Source organism: Cryptomeria japonica, chromosome 3 (genome assembly GCF_030272615.1).
Source record: "Cryptomeria japonica chromosome 3, Sugi_1.0, whole genome shotgun sequence".
NCBI classification, from domain to species: Eukaryota; Viridiplantae; Streptophyta; class Pinopsida; order Cupressales; family Cupressaceae; genus Cryptomeria; species Cryptomeria japonica.
The window spans coordinates 355,607,474-355,631,248 of NC_081407.1; the positions used below are offsets into that span (position 1 = coordinate 355,607,474).

At 37.8% G+C, this 23,775-nt stretch overlaps 1 protein-coding gene across 1 annotated transcript in view; it reads left to right on the plus strand.

Annotated features, from left to right (window-relative positions):
* The window catches only part of LOC131080001 (ATP synthase subunit gamma, mitochondrial), a 132,468-nt gene extending 118,773 nt beyond the window's left edge, over nucleotides 1-13,695 (plus strand). The window contains exons 8-9 of the mRNA XM_058018051.2: nucleotides 13,051-13,172; nucleotides 13,307-13,695. Coding sequence (XP_057874034.2) covers nucleotides 13,051-13,172; nucleotides 13,307-13,382 — 198 coding nt within the window. The 3' untranslated portion in view covers nucleotides 13,383-13,695. The remainder of the gene's footprint in view (nucleotides 1-13,050; nucleotides 13,173-13,306) is intronic.
* Nucleotides 13,696-23,775: the final 10,080 nt, after the last annotated feature.

Below are 23,775 nucleotides of genomic sequence, written 5' to 3' on the forward strand. Positions count from 1 at the left end.
TTGTAATTATATGATCGATGTATACTTGTGTATGTGATCAAATTAGTTTCTATTTGATGATGTTATTGTGTCTTCAAGGTTTATTATATAAAGGGTGCATGAAACTGTTGAAATGTGGCGACTGATCAGCAAAGTACTGTACACTTAGCACGTATCCTCGTTGGTGTTCGGGGCCGGGTAGGGGTTCGGGGGCGGGAGCCCCCGAGAAAATGTTTTTTGGGTATTTTTTATTTTTATGAAAACCAACATTGTAATAAAACCCTAAAAAGGCCAACTTTGTTTTTGCCCTAAAAATGCATGTTATAAGCGGCTGGAATGCTTAAGGCATTGTAATGTTGATGTATTGTTTTTGCTGGATAATAAGAAAGATTGGACGACTGTGTATGGTGGACGTAACCCATTCCGGGTGAACCACGTTAAATCTCTGTGTTATCTGTGTCCTGTTTTATTTCTTTATCTTTTGTATTTAAATCTGCACATAATTGTTAGTTCATATTTGCTTCGGATCTGCTTGAAACCCTAACAGAAACAAGTTTTAAATCCTTTAAAATCTCTAAATTTATTGGGTTTTTCACTTGTCAAGTCTGCACTGAGTTTTTTTGCTGAGTCCCGAGTCCCAAATCGAGTCACCTCGCCGAGTCTATGCTTAGTCCAAACCTCATTTAGTGCCCAAACATGCATGGCCAATATCCTTAGGTCCAGTTATGATCAAAGGCCCTCAACCAATAGAAAACAGAAGTTGACTTCAGTCTTCAGTCTGTGGGGCTAGGCCATTCTGTTGTGCTCCATAGTTCCTTAACATTATCCCATTTGCTTCCATGTTTTGGTTTTAGAAAATTTTGCTATCTTTTGGTGTAACTGCAGATTTTTCACAGGTGGCTGTGCTACATATAAAACTGTTGTGGCAGTTACAGAACCACACTCTCTTGAAAAGTGGCAGGTTAAAATGATTGTACGGGGATTATACCAGACAAATTTTCTCTACTTTCTAAAAAATGCCCGGTTCTAGATCTTTTGTTTTTTGTCTTTCATCTGTTTCTCATTCCTATATAAAATATCTCTTTTTGGCTTTCATTTAGACAGCCCAAACTTTGCCAATTTTCTACTACAGCCACAGTCCTCTGGTTTTTCACTAATATTATTGTGTTAGCATCCAATGTCTCCTGCTGTTCATTCCCTAGAGATAAATTGAGGTGCCCATGCGGAGGACACAATTTACCCATCTTGCTTCTGACGTGAAGCATGTTGCTAAAGATCGAGATTTTCATTTCCTGTTTTAATAGTCTAGTGTTCCTAGACTGAGGCTAATATTTTTAGATTAATTATTGGTTTTTTAGATTTTGATTAAAATTAATTAGATCTAGATTAGTTTGTTTTATTAAATTTGCTATTCAGCCTATCTGCTGAAGAATATAAAAAATCTAGAGTATTTCAGAGGCTTGGGTTGGGTTTACTCATAACCCACACTCCAGACTCTTCCTTACCACATGCAATTCTGTTTGCAATAGATCTATTGTACTTTTTCTAACATGCGCCAACTTCATTATCTCTATATTCAGGAAAACAAAAAGAAAGTACAAAAACATAGCCTTTCCAAAATTGCATTTTGCTGTCACAGAAGGCATCCAGAGAAAGAAAATTGATTTTGCATTTGAAAAGGGTCACATAAAACCGTAGTTCTTCATTAAATCTTTGTCAGATTGGAAGTTATATTTGTGCACATACGAAAGAACTTAAAAGCTGCATTTCATGTTTCATCATCAAAAACATTCTGTGTTATTTTAAATAATTGTCATATTAAAAGCTGAATTTTCACATTTAGAAGAATTGCATAAAGACGGAAAACAAAAAGAAAATCATCAGTAATTGCAGTTGACAAACTACATCTTACTTTCAAAAACTCCATAGCTATCTGCATTTCATCCAAAAATTATAAAAAGAAAAAACCTTACATTTTAAACTGTTATTTTATTTTAACATTAAGATACTTACTTTTGCAATAAAATTGGATTTATTTCCTACATTTTTTTAGTTAAATTATTATTTATAGCCCAGGTTGCCTTTTCTAGCTAAACACACCAAATGCACACATACACATTTATGCAGAACCCAAGAGTGTTAGCTGCATTGGAACAACTTATAGCAGATCTGTTACCTATAAGTTTTGAAATTTTGGTTAGTCGTAAACTCTTCATTGATTTTCTTCCTTCTTGCATTTGTCACAGCCTTTCTGTGTTTCTTAACCTCTGTCGCGGGGTTCTATATTTTCAAAACTTCCCAACCACCCGATATGCTTGAGGAAGTCCCGCGGGAGTTCAATGCCACGATAATGTCGGGTTTGCGGCTGTCTTTAGAACAAGTTTGAGGGTTGCAGATTTGTCCGACCTCCCGATTCCTCGACACCTTTTGGGTTGGGCTTCATCGAAATCTCCGAGGACATCTCTCATTTCGAGGCGACCATACTCTTGATGATATGACTTCGAACTCATGCCATAAGCTGGCTGAAGCAGCAACAAAGGTGGTGATAAAGATGGATCAAGCTCCAACGCTGCCGGAATTAAATGAGCCTGTCAAGATGATAAGAATAATTGCCTCTAGCTGTTGTTTTTTCGCTCGTCAGCTGCCACGTGATGCACAGCTTCCAGGAAACAAATCAAGGGAAGATTTACAAAGTACTGTCATTAATGACAATTGAACAATTAAGGACACGAAAGGGGTGGCAACATGCGTTACAACATTCGATGTTGTCATTTTTGCAGAAAACATTAATATACCACCCTTGGAGATGGCTAAAAAAAGGAGATTGTCATGATTGGCTTGCGTCATAATGGTTTTGCCTCATGACGGTCAATTGCCATTTCACAACCCAGATTTGAATTGGCGAGAGAAAGAGCAGGAGGATATAGTCCGACAGTTATGGTCTTTTGCATGGAAAGCACGTATTGATTTCACTGAATATAGGAAGGTCGTCGTTATATTAGGAAAGATTGCAGAACAAGCTGAAAACCACGAACAACGCTTGTAGGACGAGCTCGCAGCAGGAAGAAACCTGGATAATTGAGTTCAACAAGATGATGCTTAAAGCTAAGAAAGGCCCTGTGGTGCAGCCGGATCTTGAGGAATTGCAGGAGGATATCTTCATGAACTTGATTGACTTTTTTCGAGCTATTGTATTCGACGAGGAAGCGTTTACAGATATCCTTTTGACACTGATTGAAGAAGAGGAAATAGCAGACAAGATTGACAAACGGATTGCAAAACAATACCTAACACCCAATGTTGGAGCTTGAGTCCGGTGACTTTATAGCCTTACGGTTTTGTGATGTGATTTAGATTTTGTTGTTTAGTGGATCTTTTTTTGTTTTGAGAACGATCACTTTCAAGACCATTATCTTTAAAGAAACCGTTTCTTGAAACGGAAAGGACTTGGGAGAATTGTTATAAATAAGTTGATTAGTAGATTTAGGAGATCTTTTGGGCAAACTTTGTTTTACTCTTAAGAGCATAAACTTCTTTAAGCATATTTTTGTTCTACTGTTTTGAATATAGAAAAAATTTAGGTGGCTCTCAGATATTCGTAATCTTTGAATTATGATGTGTGGATGTTTTTTGTCCTTTTGAATGGTTATCAGTGGATAAATTTATATTGAGATGGTGGATGGTTTGAAATTTCTGTTGCTGCAAGGTTATTATCTGTGAATGATATTTTGTGGTAATTTAGTTGATTCGAAATCTGGAAAATCCAAAAAAAATAGTGTTTTGTATTTTATGCCTTTGCAAAGCTTTTTGGTTAAAAGCTCTTTCCTTATTTGCTTTTGGGTTAAAAGCATTTTGGTTAATTCTTTATTCATTGAATATTATATGAAGGTAGCTACCACCTTGTAAAATAAGCAGAGAATTAGTCAGTAGTTAGTTTGTTTTGACTGGTTCAATTGTGGTTACATTTGTCACCTTTGTGGGTGTGAGAATATAGAGTTAGGTGATAAATCTGTTAACCAACAAGATCAAATGTTAATTGATCTGGATGCCCAACAAAGGAGATTGGTGTTTGCCTCTACACTCTTATCTCAATGCTGATTATTAATCAACTTGCCTTGAACAAGCAATTTCAAGGCATGCAAAATCGAAGGGTGCCTTGAAACCATGTAGAATGAAGGTGCAAGCAGCAATAGCTGACCCTCAACAAGCCTGACCATAAGGTTAGCATCTCTTGTCTAATTGGCAGTTTTCTCTAGCTTGACCCCATGAGTTGCATGTATCAATATTTTGTGCATTCATGATCAACATTAATTTCAAACATGATTAACCTGGTTAAAAATATGTTCCATTTGTAGGATAAAGAGGAGGCAGATGATGTCATTGGCAAATTTCCTTTTCCCCAACGGTAGCCTACTTTATATTTTTTAGTATCCTTGTTTCAAATAAGCCTTTGCCAAGGTAAAGCAAGTCTATCATATGTGTGTATAGGGAAGTTAGTGGAGGCTTCCTATAGGGACATGTACCAGACCCATGCTTTATTGCATTTAATGAACAATGCACTTCATTTTGTTGGAGAGATTGCTTGAGTGTAGAAGCCCTTGCAACCTAAGTCACAAGGTTCGAGTTTGAATTCACAAACAATAGAATTCAGATGAAATTCAACATGAGAAAAAAAAATATCGCCAAAAAATTTCCTTTATATCAATATGATTTTTTAGAAAAATATAAATAATATATCTAAATAATATCAGAATAAATAATATTAAATATGTTAAATTTATATTCTAAAATATTAAATAATATTATATTAATCAAAACATGGTGGCATTTATATCAATCCATAGAAATATCACTAATATTTGGCTGACATAAAATTATGTTGGTGTAAATAAATATTCATCATGGATATTATTACACTCTACTTAACATAGGATAATGCATCTCTTCGTAGTTTGGATATGAGACACTTAGGGAAGTGTGCACATAGGGATATAGCTTGTAAGAGAAATTCCACCTTTTGTGGTCTTATTTTGTTGTTACACTCCACATTCGGTGGGTCATCCACCTCTTTTGGAATATTATATTATTTCTTCTACCTACCCCTAGTATTTCTTACTTACCCTCGTTTCTCATTGAGTCACATGTCATGATTGTGTGCTCGTATATCCATATGGCCTTGCCTATATAAGAAGGCTCATATTCATTGTATTGGTTAATCCAGTTGATCATTTGCATATTGATGAGAATATAGTTTGTTCTTGTCATTCTATCGTCTCTCTTTATGCTTTTCATTGTGCCCTTGATCTTGGCAAAATCTCACATGGTATCAGAGTTATTGGGGCTTCATTGATTGGTTTTGGGAGACATCTTGGAAGGCTTCTATTTTCGGATCTGAGGTACTGCACATTTTGGAGGCATCCTAGAGCGTTTTCATCCTCACCATTGCGTCCGGGAGGCCGTTTCCATAAAAATCGTGTATAAACTCGACCTATTTTGGCAAAAGTCGAATTTTGGGAGTCGGAGAAAAATTTTGCCCAATTCGGGTAGGTACTGTACGGAATTTTTGGATTTTTTTTCAATATATATATATTTTTTTCTAAAAAATAATTTTCTAGTTGAAAATAAAAAAAATAAAAAATTGAAATTATTTTTTGGGGGGGTCCATTCCTTTTGCCCAGTCAGCCTGGTCCAAGGGTGCGACGGTCATTTTGACGGTTAGACGACCCTCAAATTTAGCACAATGTTTTGCTGACGTCAACATTTTTTGAAAATTTTAGACCCCTCTCCATTGAGCAGTTTAGATTTTTGGGTCAACTTTGGAGGCTCATAACTTACTCAATTTTGCTCCTTTTTGGTGCAAATTTTTTTTATTTGGGCTAATTTTTTGTGCTCTCCGCAGTGGTATGGTTATTTTCTAATTTTGGTGCACAGGTTTTTTCAGATTTTTCAGATTCTCTCAACTTTACCTGTCCAATCCTCGATTTTGCAACTTCAAAGGCTTCGTTTGGGCTCATATGATCTCCTTTTCAGGTGCCGTTTTTTTTTGAAAGTGCATATTTTTTCGTCTACTTTCATAATCTATGATCAGTTTTCAGAGATTTTGAGTGGATATTGTACTTTCAGATATTGGTCTTTTTTGACCTCCTTGGTACTTGTAATTTGCTTGGATCTTAGTTTAGATCTCTTGCATTATTAGTTTGAGTCTCCTTTGGCCTCATTGAGACAGTTGTAAAGTTGAAATCAGAAGTCCACTTTGCCATTTTTTGCAAGTAACCCATTGTACACGCACTAAGTATAAAGTGCCAAATCATCATTTTGGGGGGGTTCTTTGATTGAGTGAATTTGGGGGGGTGTCTTGTGTTATTGTGCCTCTCTTTCCTTGTGCTCTTTCATTTTTGTTGCAATGAGTCCTCATAAATTTCCACTTTTAACTCCACATAATTATGCATCTTGGAAAATTAAAGCATGGAGCAAATTAATGAAAAAAGGTCTCATGCATTACATAGATGGAACAATAGCAGCACCACCAAATCCTAAGACTGATCCTAATGCTCAGTTAGAATGGCTCACTAAAAATTGCATGGCTCTTGGAACTTTGTGCAAGTATGTATCAGATGACCTCATCTTTCATATTGAGAAGTGTACTACAATCAAAGAGGCTTAGGATATATTTCCCAAATTGTATGGTCAAGTTGATGAAATCAGAGGTTACAAGATTGACAATGAGCTCACCAACTTGGATCCCAAGAATTTTGATACAATCCAAGATTATGTCACCAAAGCAAATGAGCTAAGAGCAAAGCTTAAGGATTGTGGAATTGACAAAAATGATGCTCAGTTGATATTCAACTTGTTGGACAAGCTTGCACCAGAATATGTAGCATTTGTTTCTAGCTTCCAAACTCATCGTTTGACAGTGGGGAGTTCCTACACTATGCCTTCATTTGATGCTTTCACAGAAATGTTGATGTTGGAACAGTCTAAGTTGTTGAACATGGGGCTTCTCAATTCTTCAAAGTCCAAGGCTTTGGTGGCTAATCAAGGGAGTCAAGGGAGTCAATGCAACAATTCCAACAAGAAGAAGAAGCAATCTAAGTCAAATCCACAACAGAAAAAAGAGCAATCATCCTCTCCAGTACAAGGCGATTTTTTATCCTCTTCCAAGAAGGGGACTCCACCTAAGAAGGATAAACCAACTTGTGCTTATTGCAAGAAGTATGGTCATGATGAGCATCGATGCCACACCAAGCAAGTTGATGAGTTGACAAATCTTCTTAAGAAAAACAACATCAACTTGCCATCCGTCTACACAAAGAAGGATTCATCTCCTTCCTCTTCCTCTAAGGGAAAAGGGCAAGCATTTGTGGCTACAACAGGTTCTTCATAGCAGTGGATACTTGACTTGGGTGCCTCTTATCACATGGGTTCTACACAGGAGCAGTTTTTTTCATTGGAGCCATCTAAGGTACTTCACATTTACATAGGTGATGATACACAAGTTGAGGTTGAAGAGAAAGGTTCAATTGACATGGATGATGGAACATTTGAGAATGTTCTTTATGTTCCTAACTTGTCTACCAACCTTCTCTCTATCTACCAAATCACTCACTATGGGAATGGGAAAAAGGTTGAGTTTACACCTGATTCAGTTGTGGTAAAGGAACTTGATGATGATGCCTTGGTAGCAATGGGACAAGTCAATGACAACTCATGGCTTTATTCATTCTCCCACTTTGTGCCAATTTCTCCTTCTAGGGCCTTGTTTACTCATTCAAAATCAGAAAGTAAGCTTTGGCATGAGCGGTTTGGTCACCTCAACTACTGCTATCTTCAACAGCTCAGCACTAAAGACATGGTCATAGGTCTACCTTGAATCAGTTTTTCAAAGGGTGTATGTTCAGGGTGTTTCATGGGCAAGCATACCAAGGAGAAGTTTGATAAGGGGAAACCTTGGAGAGCTTTGGAAGTTCTTCAAATTTGTTCACAGCGATGTAGTAGGTCCATTTCCATCACCTTCATTTAGTAAGGGCCGCTATGTCCTCACCTTCATTGATGACTACTCTCGCTTCACTTGGATCTACTTTCTTATTCATAAGATTGAAGTATTTGACAGATTTCAAGACTTTAAGGCTCGTGTGGAGAAGCAATTGGGAAAGTGGTCAAGATTCTTCTTATAGATAATGGAAGGGAATATGTGAACAAAAGACTTGAGGATTTTTGTACATTTGAGGGGATTGATCTTTAACATTTTGTTGCATACACTCCACAGCAGAACGGAGTTGCAGAGCGCAAGAATAGAACTCTCAAAGAAATGGCTAGTTGTATGATACATGCACGTTCTTTTGATCCTTCCTTTTGGGCAAAGGCTATCAGTTGTGCCACACACATCCAAAATCGGGTTCCTCACAAAGCCTTGCAAGGTATTACTCCTTTTGAGGCTTGGGCTAGTAGGAAACTGATTGTGAGACATTTCAGAGTCTTTGGCTGTCTAGCATGGGCTCGCATTCCTCCGCAAAAACGCAAGGCGTTGGAACCTCAGAGTAGGCCTTGCATATTTGTTGGATATCCTTAGGGTGTTAAGGCATATTGATTGATGGATCCTGAGACACATGAGGTGTTTATTGAGAGGAGTGTTCACTTTGAGGAAAGCTATCCTAGCTTAGCCTCTCTGCCTCCTCCACCTTCCTCCATTGTGGATACTGATTCTAGTGATTTAGTTGATGAGACTCCTTCAACTTCAACTCGCAAGGTCCACTTGCAGTTGAGGAGCCTCGTTCTTCACCTCCACCTAGACCTCGTTGGGCTCGACAGACACTTGAATTAGTGGTTTCTCTTGTTGGGGATCCTTTAGATACACGGAGGACTCAATCACAGCATCAAGACCTTCCACATGCATTCATTGCTACCTCTTCCGATCCACAGACATTTCGGGAAGCATCAGGGGTTCCTGAGTGGGACCAAGCTATGGAGGAAGAGTATAGTTCCTTGATGAGGAACAACACATGGGATTTATTCCATCTCCCTAAGGGGAGAAAGATGGTTCGATGTAAGTGGATCTTTCGGACCAAGTTTGCAGTGGATGGTAGTGTGGATAAGTATAAGGCTCGGCTTCTTGCGAAAGGTTTCTCTTAGGTTCCAAGTGTTGACTATACTGAGACCTTTGTGCCCGTAGCCAAGATGAACTCCATTCGCTTGACACTTGCTATTGCTGCAGCTCATGGTTGGGTTGTACATCAAATGGATGTGAAGAATGCTTTTCTTCATGGGGATCTTGATGAGGAGATTTATATGGAGCAGCCACATGGTTTCATCTAGGATACTTCCTTGGTTTGCAGACTAAGGAAATCTCTCTATGGCCTTAAGCAGGCCCCCAGGGCTTGGTACGCCAAGATGGATTCCTTTCTTCTCTCAGCAGGGTTCACTAGGTGTCATTCTGATCCGAATGTCTACATTTTGCGACAGGATGACTCTCACTTGATACTTGTTCTCTATGTTGATGATTTGATCATTACATGGAGCACCACATCCATCATTAGCAGGGTCGAATCTTCTTTGCATGACAGATTTGCTATAACTGACTTGGGTCTTTTGCACTATTTTCTCGGGATAGAGATTTCACAGTCACCTTCCGGGATTACTCTATCGCAGCCCAAGTATGCTCTTGATCTTCTTGCACGCTTTGATATGGTTGATTGTAAGCCTGCCCCATCTCCCTTTCTTTCAGGAGTCAAGCTTGAGGCTCAGTGCTCTTCTCCACCAGTTGATGCCACATTGTATCATCAGCTTGTAGGTAGTCTCATCTACTTGACTCACACACACCCTGATATTTCATTTGTAGTTGGCATGATTTCCCGCCTCATGCAAGAACCACATGAGCTTCATTGGAAAGCCGCCAAACGCATCCTTCATTACATCCAGGGTACACATCACTATGGGATTCACTATGTAGCAGGCACAGGACTTCGCTTGGTTGGTTACACAGACTCCGATTGGGCTGGCGATCTTGATGATCGTAAGTCTACTTCAGGTTACAGTTTTCACCTTGGTTTGGGCCCCATTTGTTGGCAAAGCAAGAAGCAGCATGCTATTGCTCTCTCTTCGATTGGGGTTGAGTATCGAGGAGCTGTTAATGCAGCTACTGAGACCATTGGGCTTCAGCAGATTCTCACAAAGTTTGGGTTCACCACTCCACGGTCGACAGTTTTGCATTGCGACAATCAGAGTGCTATTGCAATCTCGAAGAACCCGGTCTAGCACCAGCGGACCAAACACATCGAGATCCATATGCACTACATCCGAGAGCTGATTCAGGAGCAGGTCATTGATTTGCAGTATTGTCCTACAGCGGAGCAGGTTGCAAATATATTCACCAAACCTTTCACCGAGAGTAAGTTCCAGCAGTTGCGAGCTCTCTTGGGGGTGCAGGATGTCTCATTAGGGGGGGTCAGCTGACTTCTCCTTCCTCTCTTATGGGGGGGACTTTTTCCTCTTTGAGGTTTTATCCTTCTTCTTTGAGAGTCTTTTGTACATTCATCTCTCTTTTTGGGGGGAGCTTTTTCCCATTGGGTTTTCTCCCTTTCTCCATTTGTGAGAGATTGCATTTGCATTTTGTACATGTGTACCTATCATGGCCTAGTAGCCGGGACCCATCTTGCATTGTTGACTTGAGTCTTCATTCCCCTAAGTTGCACTTAAGGGGGGGTGTTGGTGTAAATAAATATTCGTCATGGATATTATTACAATTTACTTAAGTTAACTTAGGATAATGCATCTCTTCGTAGTTTGGATATGAGACACTTAGGGAAGTGTGCACATAGGGATATAGCTTGTAGGAGAAATTCCACCTTTAGTGGTCTTATTTTGCTGTTACACTCCACATTCGGTGGGTCATCCACCTCTTGTGTAATATTATATTATTTCTCCTACCTACCCCTAGTATTTCTTACCTACCCTTGTTTCTCATTGAGCCACATGTCATGATTGTGTGCTCGTATATCCATATGGCCTTGCCTATATAAGCAGGCTCATATTCATTGTATTGGTTAATCCAGTTGATCATTTGCATATTGATGAGAATACAGTTTGTTCTTGTCATTCTATTGTCTCTCTTTATGCTTTTCATTGTGCCCTTGATCTTGGTAAAATCTCACAAATTATATTATATTAAATTAAAAAGCAGCATAAAATTTAAAATATATGTGCTTCATGTAATGGCCTCTATCTATATAGCCAAGGTTGACTCTGGGTAGTTAATGGGCTAGCAAACTTGGGGCAGGTTATTATCCCCTATTCCATACAAACACATAAAGGTAGAACATTACAGGATTTGTATCCAGCAGCAGCTTTTCCCAATATGGCCATCCACAAACCCTACCGGCAGCAAGGCATTGAGTCAGCCTGGCCCCCAAAGGCTTTGGCGGCTCCTCTTGACAGCAACTGTGGACTGGTCACCCACTGATGGAAAGAACCTCTGCTTGTTATCCTACGAATTTAAGTTGAATTATGATGAATTTCATATGTTTTTATTTTTAATAAGTTCACCGATGATCATGTCACATGAGTTGATTGGGATGGTGGGGTTCAAGAGAAATCAGGGAAAGAGAGTGAATGATTTGGTGGTCAGTGATATATTTTGGTTAGATATGAGACACAAAACATCTAGCTTATCCCTTGTTCTCACCATCATTAGATATGAGACTTTTGACAGACCCAACTTCGGAGAAACCCATAGCTAGCATGCTTGGGCAAATGAAGGCCATAATTCATCACATTTACCTCTGCTTGTAATTCTACCACAAGCATGTTCAATGCATCATTCAATGGATTTGGGAAAAGTTGAACATCCCTTTATGCATGTCTGCATATGCAGCAAATCCAAATTGGTGCATTGAGAGGTATGGTAGAGTTGTTCACATTGATAACTGATTTATGAAGGTCCTCAACAAAATGTACACTCTAGTGGGAGATGCACTCAAGAAAGTTTGCTCAACTTGATGGGTACAATAGTCCAAGAGATATGGACATATATACTATTGCACAGGACAAACTAGTTAGCTGGTGATGATTATGTGGACCTCCATTGTTACATACACTTGCTATTCGCCTCTATTGCAGGTTTCTAGCTAACCTGCGGTCAAGAGGAATTGCTTTCCATATAGATTTACCCACTTTATTATTAGGATGAAATTTATCTCTGGGAGGGAACAACAGTTTCTATTTGTACACGACACCTTGTGTCTCATTGATCATGAGACAGATGAGTACAAGGAGATTCCAACAACACTTTGCAGAGCTAGAGGAGTCGAGGTAGATTGTGTGCAGCCAGAAATGATTAGGGTCCCATTACAGGAGCTAGGTGAATCCAACATTTCTAGAAGAACAATTCCAGACATTTCCATGCAATGAAGAGTCTGATACTAAGCTTGTTGCAGATTGTTGCCCTGCACAACCTCTAAGGTTCGGTCTATCTTGAATTTCTCAAAACTTTTTAGTTAGCTTTTACACATGAGAAGTTAAATTGCATTTTTCACAATTAATTTGTTACAAGTAGAGGATCACATCAGACCTGCAAGTTTGCTATTCTATTTTGAAGAAACTCAAATCTTGTGAATTCAACTTTCATCAGAATTTATCTAATAGCTTTTAATCCATGGTGTTTAAATTGCATTTTCTGCTATAAGTTCACTACGAGCACTGGGTTCTTGTCAGACCTGGAGGTTTGCTATTCTATTTTCAAGAAACTCAGATATTTTGAATTCAGCTTCTATATTTGAGGGTCTGTAATACAGTGGTATCCAGGAGGATCATGGTATGTTTGATGTAAATAGTGTTACCTCTCTTCTATATCTGTCTTTATTTTAGAAGCCCCACCAATATTAGCAAGTAGAATGATGTATCAATTGTTTTTCTTGGTTTTAAGTACGATTCTGAAGTTTAAAATCTATTTGTGACATTTGGGGATTATACAGTATATTTCTAAGAAGCACCCTCTCTAATCATCCAGCAGAGCATGCAAACTTCACCAAAATTTAATTATTTGATTTTCTAAAACACTTTCAATTTTGTGTGCAGGCATTGTTCAATGCTTGTTTGGAAAATGCCTGTAGTGAACAAGGGGCCAGAATGTCTGCCATGGATAGCTCCAGCAGAAATGCTGGGGAAATGCTTGATAAGCTAACTCTATCTTATAATAGGTATGCCATCAAATCTGCACTTGTGGAATTCTTTTAATTTTGGCAATACGAGTTTCTATATTTTTTAAGTTCATATTTTAATGTTTTGATTGGCTGTTTTCTCGTTCTTACAAATACTTTTATTTACTATGCAGGTCTCGACAAGCTTCAATTACAACAGAGTTGATAGAGATTATTTCTGGCGCTTCAGCTTTACAGGCTAAAGCTTGATTATCTTTGTTTTGTTCTCAGGATTACATTTTTATATTTGATTTGTCTCATACATACATTCTAATCTGGTTGGGTGATGGGATGTATGTTCAAATACTCGTGAGTGGCAAATCTTACCTCACAGCAAATAAATTGTTTTAGTTTCATTACCCCAAGTGTGAGTGAAATAAGTCTTTTCAAGGCATTATATACATAACCAAATTTTGCCTGTGGATGCAAATTGCATTCCTTTATACTTAAGCAGATCTGCAAAACTAGCACCATCAGCCATCATCAATTAATTTGATAATTGTGCTTTTATTTCCTATTTTAATGTTGTGATTTCTATCTACGAGAGGCAATTTTATGACTGGATTCTGAGAAAAAGGAATTTAGGTTTCAAAATACCATGGAAATGAATGAAATTCAGATTGAATCAATTGCTCTCCCGTTGGGTATATGTATGATAAATTTTCTCTCGTTAACTGTGTCATTGATCACTTTCTCTAGATTAAGATCTCTTATATTTGAACAAGAGAAGTGAAACATAAAGTTAGATTTTTGTTTATAACCTGGAAATTTTTGGCTTTTAACCTGGAAGTGCAAGTTGTGGAAAAGCAAATGCGATATCTTTTTTCTTTTCCCAGTGTCCAAACATTAGCTGATCTGGTATCACTCCATTCATAAAATATTGAGCGCTCTTTAATGAGTTATTCATTAAGAAGACATCATTTTGGAGCTGTACAATATGGAAAAGGATTCCCTATTGGCCTTCATTTAGCCCCCAACTAGGATGGAATCCAACCCTCTGAAAAGGTATGTGCCTGTGTTTTTTGTTTTCGTTTCAAAATTGAAATTTTAACCAACCCTGTATATCATGACCAACACAAGTAACAATATCTGTTTCCAAAGTTGACTTGTTTCACAAGGTAGTGGCTTGCTTCTTTTTGAGTGGTAAAGAGAGGGTTGAGGTTCAGGGCCTTCTCCAATTAAAGAAAATATGCCAAAAATATACTGCTCTAAAATAGTAACAACTGCCAGATATATTAATTCCAGAGTTTTTCTTTCAAAGTTATTCCATTTACTTCTGTACTAAATAGAAAATGACAAACTATAAACCTACTACACTACTGTACTTTAGCCATTGACATATATGACATTCTGCTTTAACAAGCATAAAACAGGACCCAGAGATACTAGATCCTATACCTTGCCTGCAAGGGCTTTGGCACAATCTTTTATGGATAGATGCATGTTTGAAGGTGTCATCTACAGCTGTGCTAGCTCCCCTTGTTGCTGTTCCCCTGAGTCTATTCGTTGTGCAAATTTCCTTGCTTGGTGCCTTGCCTCGATCTCACACAACTCTTTGATTGCGAAGATTTGCATACCTTGTTGCTTCATCAGTAAAAATAACATAGTCCTCAGCTCTCTTTGGGGCATTAAAGGACTTGTATAAAGAGGAGGTAAATCTCTTCCAAGCTTGCATTTCTAGGAGTTTTGGTGGACAACTTCTTCCATACTCAAAGGCCCTAGTACTCCATAGAATGGGCTTCCCCTCATTTTCAAATTTTCAATAAATCATCATTTCCTTGAAGTTGATATATAATCTCAGGCCTTGCTATTGGTGGGTTGACTAAAATACCCCTTGTGAACTTGAGATTTTCGCAGTCCATGTTAATGAGTGATAAAATCATTGGAAATAACAGTCCAACATCCTTGACAAAAAAATTAACTTATCCCTCAGTAACACAAATTCGTTCCCCACCTTGCAGTGAAGATTTGTTCTACCGTCCTTTGCACCTATGGTCAAGCTACGAACTTGTTCGCTCTTGATACCATGTCTGCATCCAATAAAAAGCTTGATATTTCTCTTATGTAGAGACAGATTAGGCATTTAATTTTGCTAAGTGAGGTCCTGGTATGCTTTTATCCCACATTTGCAGTGCTCTTAATTCCGATGACTGCTTTGATCAGGGCTAGAGTGCTAGGTTTATCTTCAAAACTTGGTTTCCATGAAGGGAAAGAGAAAGTGTTTACCCTAGAAAAAAGACGAATCACCCATGCTTAATTATTTCTGTCCGAAGGGAATGAGAATGAAGATTCCCTAAATATGTTGTTTTGATCATATGAGACATTTGTTATTCATCACTCCCCTGTTTCACTTTGAATCCCTAGCAAAGTTAAAATAGTAGGGGGCTTGGGTGTGGGGGGGAAGTTGAGGGTGAGCGAGAGAGAGGACTGGAGGGAGAACTACTTGTTTACAGTCTTGATTTTGCTATCACTAGAAGTATATATATTGGTCTGAATACCCGTTTTTGTTATCTATATGGCAATATTGGATAATTTTTGAAAAATTCAGAAATCAAATTTGTATTGTTTGATCTTTTATCTTTTTCAAAAATTTAATTTGGGGGACCCTTTGGAGTGGAATTTGCCTGCAAATATCGTCACTTTTGAAACGAGTTCACCCCTTGAGCTTTCTGACAAATTTTTAGGTATTGAATATTAAAGTAATTAGTTCATACCTGAGCTTTCAAATACTTATTTAGGTTGTGAATTTAAATTTGATTGAGTTATGACCTTGACTAGTGACAGTACCAAAATAATACCATATCAATAGTTCTTTGCAGTTTTTGTATTATTTATTCATAACCTAGATTTCATTAAGGATACTAGTTTTCTACAATCCATAACACTTATTGCCGATGTTTCTAGATTCAATTGTGTATATTTTTTTGCATCAACATTTCATATCACTCTCAATGACCTATCATCAAAATGTTAAAGAGCCCAAAGAGTGGAAAATAGATTGCTATAGACTCGAGATGACTAAAAAAGGTGGGAAAGGGAAGGGGAGAGGGGAGAGACTTGTTAATGGTGTTTTTACGCACTATGCAACACAAAATAAAATACTAAGTATTCGATCTTCTCTTGAACAAAGACTCCCAAATGCTAAGTTGTGTGATCAAGTGGTACAACTCCAAGGTTCTTGAATGTCAGGTCTTGACATGCTCTTGGATAGACTCAGTTATATTTGATGTGATATTGTTGAAATCACAAGGTGGACTTGCGTTGAATGTTTGAATGCTTTGAATATCGGGATTTCACTTGATTTGAAAAAAAAAGGAAAAGTGATAGGGTTGAGGAAGAATAGTTAACTCTAGGGATGTAAGAGCAATGGACAAGCTTTGGTGAAACTCAACTAAGTCTTGTTTCAACATGCAACAAACATCTCCACAAGGCTAGCATGATCTTTAAGGATAGCTTTATGATTTTCAAATCATCACCACAACCATAGACACCATCAAGTTGATGCATATCAATGAAGGAATGATAATTGAAGTTAAGCTTTGGCTAAGATGGATCTAGTTGACTACGCAGGACACTTTACCATCGGCAAGGTGTTAGTATTATGGATATACGGATTTCACCATTTATCATACACAAAGTTCTTCCATTCATCTAAATAACATGAAAAACAAATTAAGAAGTAGAGACCATGCAAATTGTTGAATTAACATATAGAATTCTCCATATCTTCAATAAAGTTTATATGCCTTTTACATTTGTCATCTTTGTATGTAGAATGAGGAAACCATTACTCACATGTTTATCCACTGTCCTTTCTCTGCGGAGAATTGGGCTAGATGTCTGGACAACTTCAATGTCAGATGGGTCTTCCCTGAAGCTGTCCAAGATGTCTTGAATTCCTGGTTCCACCCTTCGAAGAATAATTCAGTGAATCTATTATGGAAATTTGCTTTACCCCATATTTGTTGGGGAATCTAGAAAGAGAGAAATGATGTTGTGTTCAGAGATAAGGCATCAAAAGCTTAAATTATTTTTGAGAAAATCAAAAGACATATGGTGGAGAACCTCCATATCACTGGTGGAATAATGAATCCCAAAGATTAAGGTGATAACATCATTTTCAAGAATTGGAGAATAAAGGGGAGTGACATCATACATGCTAATCCTAGAGAAGAGGCGAGATGGGAATACCCCCCACATGGATGGATGAAAATCAATTTCGATGGTGCTTCCAAGGGTAATCTTGGCAATGCAGGGTGCGGTGTGGTGTTAAGAGATGAAGGGGGAATATGCAAAGCTATCAAATGTATTCCTATAGGTCACCAAACCAATCATGTTGTTGAGCCCATAGCTACTTATCATGGGTTAGTTCTTGCTAAAGAATCAAATTGCACTAAAGTTTGGGTTGAAGGCGATTCTTTGAACATTATTAACTGCTTGAATAATGTTTTCCCTCCCTCTTGGTCAATACACAATGCCATCAAAACTGCGAAGGATATAAGTAAAACCTTTGAAATGTGTATTTTCACACATGCATATAGAGAAGCCAACAAGTGTGTTGACTGGGCTGCCAACCTGGCTTGCCGCTCTAACAAAATCATTGCCCTTTATGGTGAGAGTAATCTCAAGTGTGAGGTGAAATCTCTAATAGAACTGGACCGTATCCAAATGAAGCAACGTGTCTTAGCTAATCATAATTTCTAATGCCTTTTCCTCAATTATCTATGATTGATCACAACAGTGGTGAGACTTGTTTTATTTGTCATATCATATTTACCTGGCACGGATTCTGGGTGGCTCTTCATAACAACAATAAAATTGTTAGGTTTTTTCCTAGAGACTGCAGAGAAATTAACAGAGTTGTGATAAGGAACAATTGGGAATTTAAGGAAAAAATGGGGGGTAATAAAAAGAGGTTTGAACTGGCTTCTTGCTCGGATTGGAAGAAAAACAATGAAGTCTAGGAGATTCTTCAAGAAGGAGGTTTGAATATGGAAAGGCTTTGCGGCAAAGACCCTACTGTCACTAAGCATTTCATAAAAAACTGGAAGAATGGTAAGGTTCTTGTTGGCACTCAAATGATGCAAGTGGACGAGGATGTCATTGCTGAAGCTACGGGTATGGTGAAAGATGGTATGAAATTTTACAGAGACCGAAGCATGTCTGACAAAGCTGCAGATAGGTTCCTTGTCATGGATGGAGAAAAAAGGAAATTGGTGAAGGCAGATAATCCCTAGTATTCCCCTAAGTGTATTTGCAGGCCGTAGAGGTTTGTGTTGTTTGCCACCATCAGCTACATCACTCTGGACAAGAGATTCACAAGGGCTTATGGGCATCACTTTGTGCTGCTTAACCACTTTCGCCATGGTGACAAGGTTAGTCTACCTTACTAGCTCGCCTGCTCTATGGAACATACTATTCGTGAAATGCAGAAAGATTCTCAAAGAGATCACGCCCTCCATTAGGGTTTAATGGTTCTAGTTTACAAGATGTTGAAAGGGAAAATTATTCAGAAACCCATTAGTAAAGGCAAACAAATTAGGGATGATGATACGAAAAGTGAGAATAGTGGGTTCAATCTCTATTCTAAAACTGAGGATTTTAGCAACAAGGGGAGGACCAAGGGAAAGAGCAAGGGGATTGTTGTGGATTCTAACCCTTTGGACTCTGAGGATGAGTCTTTTGATGATAAAATCATAAAAAGCAAGAAGAGAAAGGGAATGGGTAAGCAAACCCAAAGGACCAAGAAATCCAGTAAGGGGATAAATAAAGTGAAAAAGAAGATTATTATTTCTTCTAATGAGGATTCTGAGGTTGAAAAAACTGACAATAAAAAGGGTAAGGAGGAAGATGAAATGTTGGCTGGTGACCATGGGGAGAACCCGAACATACAGAGAATGCAAAATGAGGGTCAGGAGAGCAACATGGGCAATCAAAATGTCTATCATGGTGTCATTGGTAATGACAACATCAAGGGTTTCTATGAGATCATTAGCAAAATGGCGAAAGAGATTGGTGATTTGAAGACTGATCTCAATATGATCAATAAGGCAACTATTGGTGAGAAGCCTCTCTCTGAGAATGTTCAAGAATTAATGGTTGCCATTAACAAGGCTGGAGCAATTGAGGCAATGGTTAGTAAAATTCTGGAAACGGAAAAGAAGGTGAAGGGGCTAGAAGGGATAAGAGGTGACAAGGGCCTGGAAACTAACCTGAACAATTTGGTCAATAGAGTGGATAAGATGGAGTTCACTGTGAAGAGGATTGTTGAGCAAAACTTCCTCACCATTAAGGCTATTGTTGACCATGTTGACATGCTAATAAATAAAGTTGAATAGATTAAAGGCAAGGAGGATGAGAAGGATCAGACTGAGAAGAAGGGTCATGAAAAAAGAACAAGGGCCAACACTCGGAATCAGGTTGGTATCAAGGAAAAAGAGTTGGATGATATGAAAAACTTAGCAATCAATATGAAGCAGATGGTGGTTCATGCGGAAGAACTCATAAGAAACATCTAGGTATCCTTGTCCCTGTGTTGTCTCAGTGTTGTCTTTGTGTTGTCTTTAGACTGTCTGGTGTTGTTCTCTTTGTCTTGTGATCCCTTTTTGTTTTAGCTGGGATTTGTTCCTTGTTTGGGTGTCTAGGCATTGTTATTTCTTGCCTCTTTAACGTTTTATCTTTCTCCTACTATGTATCAAGGTTTCGGGTTCCTTTCAAAAACCTGTTTTTAATTAATCAAAACAATGTCTTGGCAACAATCTTTACCTTCTCTTCCTACTCTAACTATTTCTTGTCTATCTGACTTCATCAACTACTGAGTTGCTAATTATCAACTTTTACAAATGAAGAAGTGGAGCCTTATATACTGCTCTCAGTACAATTCAGTGGCTCAGATCGATTTACAATCAATGGCTAAGATTGAAATATAGAAACCCTAATTAAGGTTTATTGAACTCATGACAAAGCATTTAATGCTTGACCAGTGATAAAATTTCAACTAATGGGACACATCCTTTGAAAATTCAACCAATAAATGATGATAGTAGGTGCATCGAACTCTATGCCCACATGTGGTAGTTATCTTCTTTGTAGGTGAGTCGAATTCATTGAATCTAGATGCCTTATTTTGAAATGATATGATTGGATGAGTGATGATTGGGCGCCACCTCGGCTTGCTTGATCTATGTAATTCATCATAAGTTGTATTTGTAAATGAATGAGACATGTCTCTTGATACTCAACATTATCCAAGCTCCACATGTGATGATGGCTTTGCTCAAATAGATCCTCTAACTTTGATTAACTCTTCTGAAACTATTTCTTGTCTTGATCACTTGTATTCTTGAATTTTCATCTAGCTATATTGATAATGATTCTTGGATTTCTACCCTTTGCCTTGACGTTTCTTCTCCATTATTTTGCATGCTAATAGCTTGCATCAAATCTTGTCATTGCCTAGGACGAACCTCATTCTTGTCTAGGACACCTTGTATCATTGCCTTGGACCATCCTTCACCCGTAAGAGTTGTCTAAGTTAGTTTTGTAGAATGATATTCAATTTGCAAACTCTTCTGAAACTATTTCTTGTCTGGATCACTTGTATTCTTGAATTTTCATCTAGCTATATTGATAATGATTCTTTGATTTCTACCCTTTACATTGACGTTTCTTTTCCATTACTCTACATGCTAATAGCTTGCATCAAATCTTTTCATTGCCTAGGACGAACCTCATTCTTGCCTAGGACGTCTTGTGTCATTGCCTTGTACCATCCTTCACCCGTAAGAGTTGTCTAAGTTAGTTTTGTAGAATGATATTCAATTTGCAAACTCTTCTGAAACTATTTCTTGTCTGGATCACTTGTATTCTTGAATTTTCATCTAGCTATATTGATAATGATTCTTTGATTTCTACCCTTTACATTGACGTTTCTTTTCCATTACTCTACATGCTAATAGCTTGCATCAAATCTTTTCATTGCCTAGGACGAACCTCATTCTTGCCTAGGACGTCTTGTGTCATTGCCTTGTACCATCCTTCACCCGTAAGAGTTGTCTAAGTTAGTTTTGTAGTTTTGTAGATTGTTGATTGTTACCCTTTGCCTTGACGTTTCTTTTCCATTATTCCGCATGCTAATAGCTTGCATCAAATCTTGTCATTGCCTAGGACGAACCTCATTCTTGTCTAGGACGCCTTGTGTCATTGCCTTGGACCATCCTTCACCCGTAAGAGTTGTCTAAGTTGGTTTTGTAGAATGATATTCAATTTGCAAATAAAACTAAAAACCTAGACTAGGACTCATAACCCTAATGAGGATATCAAACCCTTAACATGAAATGATCACCTTTCCTAATCACAAATCATTGTAAATGCTCAAAAGATGATCACAATATACTAAATAAACCTTTCTAAGGCTGATATCGATAAATGACAAGATACACCTACACCAAAACAAGGTCAGATATGACAAAATTAATTTATCTCAGACCTGCAACTAACCCAAAATGAGTTGATAATCATTTTTTTTGGACAAAATTGTCCTTTGTCAAGGGTTCGCTAATATCAACTTTGTTTGTATCCACAATATTGTTGCCCTCTCATGACAAACTCGTTGGTTGAATGGGGTTAGTTAGTCGTGTATGATGATTGAATGTGATACATTGGTGACTTCGCTCTGACCAAAACATAAATTATCAACAATGAATGCACTTGATGGCCTTCCAATAACAAACTCAACCTTGATGCTATTTGAACTTGTAGCCTCTCAATGAGTTTGTCTTGATGATAATCTAAGTCTCCTATGATCAAAACAAGGTTCGTTGGATCAAAATCAGAATTGGCTTCCCATGCATTTATCATAATCTTATTCAAAATCGACCTCAAATGAAGATGGATTCAACATTGTTAAGATCATAATACAAATTGTTGTTAGTCCTGAATTCACTCATTGATTATCTTGGCGCTACCTGGCTCAAAATCGCTCCTTCCAAATGACTTCGTTGTGGTTGGTATATTATCGAACTTGAACTGTTATTGTTGGAAATAGAAGTTGCTGATGTTGAATAATCACAAGATCGCCACCTTGGATGACAAAGTCGCTTTACCTTGGGCCAAATCGGTGTTGAATGAGTATCAACTTACTTGATCATGATCAAAATTGTGATCAATAATGAATGAACTCCCTATCAAATTTTCTGATATTGCAAGTGAAAGTTGAAACGCTACTCTTAGCAAAGGCAATATCGATTTTGAATTGATCAAATGAAATGATCAATTCAAGTTTATAATCGCTTGGAAGACCTGGTACCTCATCACAAGCAGGTTGACGACTTTCATTTAATGTAGCTCAGACATTTAAATGTGCTCACCTTGTAACTAGTTTGTAAATGCATATATCACATATTAAATGTGTCATAATCATCATCTATAACCATGCCTAGAACTTTGAAAATTCAAACTTTAATTATGAATAGCTGGTTATATCGAACTCAGTGATTTGCTTTGATCAACTCAAGGTTGTAGTTATCAATTTAAGTGCTCTTCACCTATGTGACACCTTCATTTAATGTTTTGCAATCGTTGTTTTGAAATCAACTTCGAGCTTTGAAACCCACATTGAATGTGGTATACAAATTGCATCATGGAAATTCAAGTCTTAAGGTGGCGTCACTAAATGCTTATGCCTTGCACGCATTAAGGTTATCATTGTCTTCATTCATTGCATTCATTGAATGACTTGCATCCTTTTGAAGTTCTAGGCGTTATCCTCTTTCTTCATTCCAAGGCAAACTTGGTTTGCCAGGAAAGATTGCTCCACCCATAAATCATCGTGGTCAAAGGACGAGGTGTGCTTGGTCAAAGGACAATACATTCTAGCCTAGAATGAGTGGTGTTCTAGCCTAGAAGGGATAACTTTCTAGCCTAGGACGATTGATGTTCTAGGCTAGAATGGATGGTGTTCTAGCTTAGGACGACTTGATCATGCAATTGTATAAATGCTCTAAGTCAAAGGACGAGATGACTTTAGCCTAGAACAACTGGTGTTCTAGCTTGGAAGGACTTGTGTTCTAGCCTAGAATGACAAACTTGCTTTCATGCCTTAGCCAAATTTTCTCATTTCATTTCCATTAGAACGAGCAAAGATGTGAACCATTCACTTCCTAAACCTTGAAAACTGACTAACCTCACTACAGAGCCTTGATTGATTGGCTCTTGACCAACTACACTTCTTCAAATGAAAGGCTAATAGCTAAAGACTCAAAAACTAGCCTAGAAAGCAAAAAAAGTGGGGGTTCCCATTTGCAATGGGGCGATGTGTGAAAACATCACAACAAGACTGCACACCAAACAATGTGTTTGGATGGAAAATAAAGAAAATAATAATTAAAGAGGAAATTAGAAATAGAAGAACTAATTTAAGATTGAATAATCAAGTGTCAATGTTTGGCTTTTAGTATTTTAATAATAAGTACAACTTTGTTTTTTCAAAATTTGTACTAATATCAAATAGGTCAATTAGTAACATTAAGTTAATTTTTAATATATCAATATCAAAGGTAAAATGTAATAATTTGTGTTCTTAGTTATTTGGCTAATTGTTTGT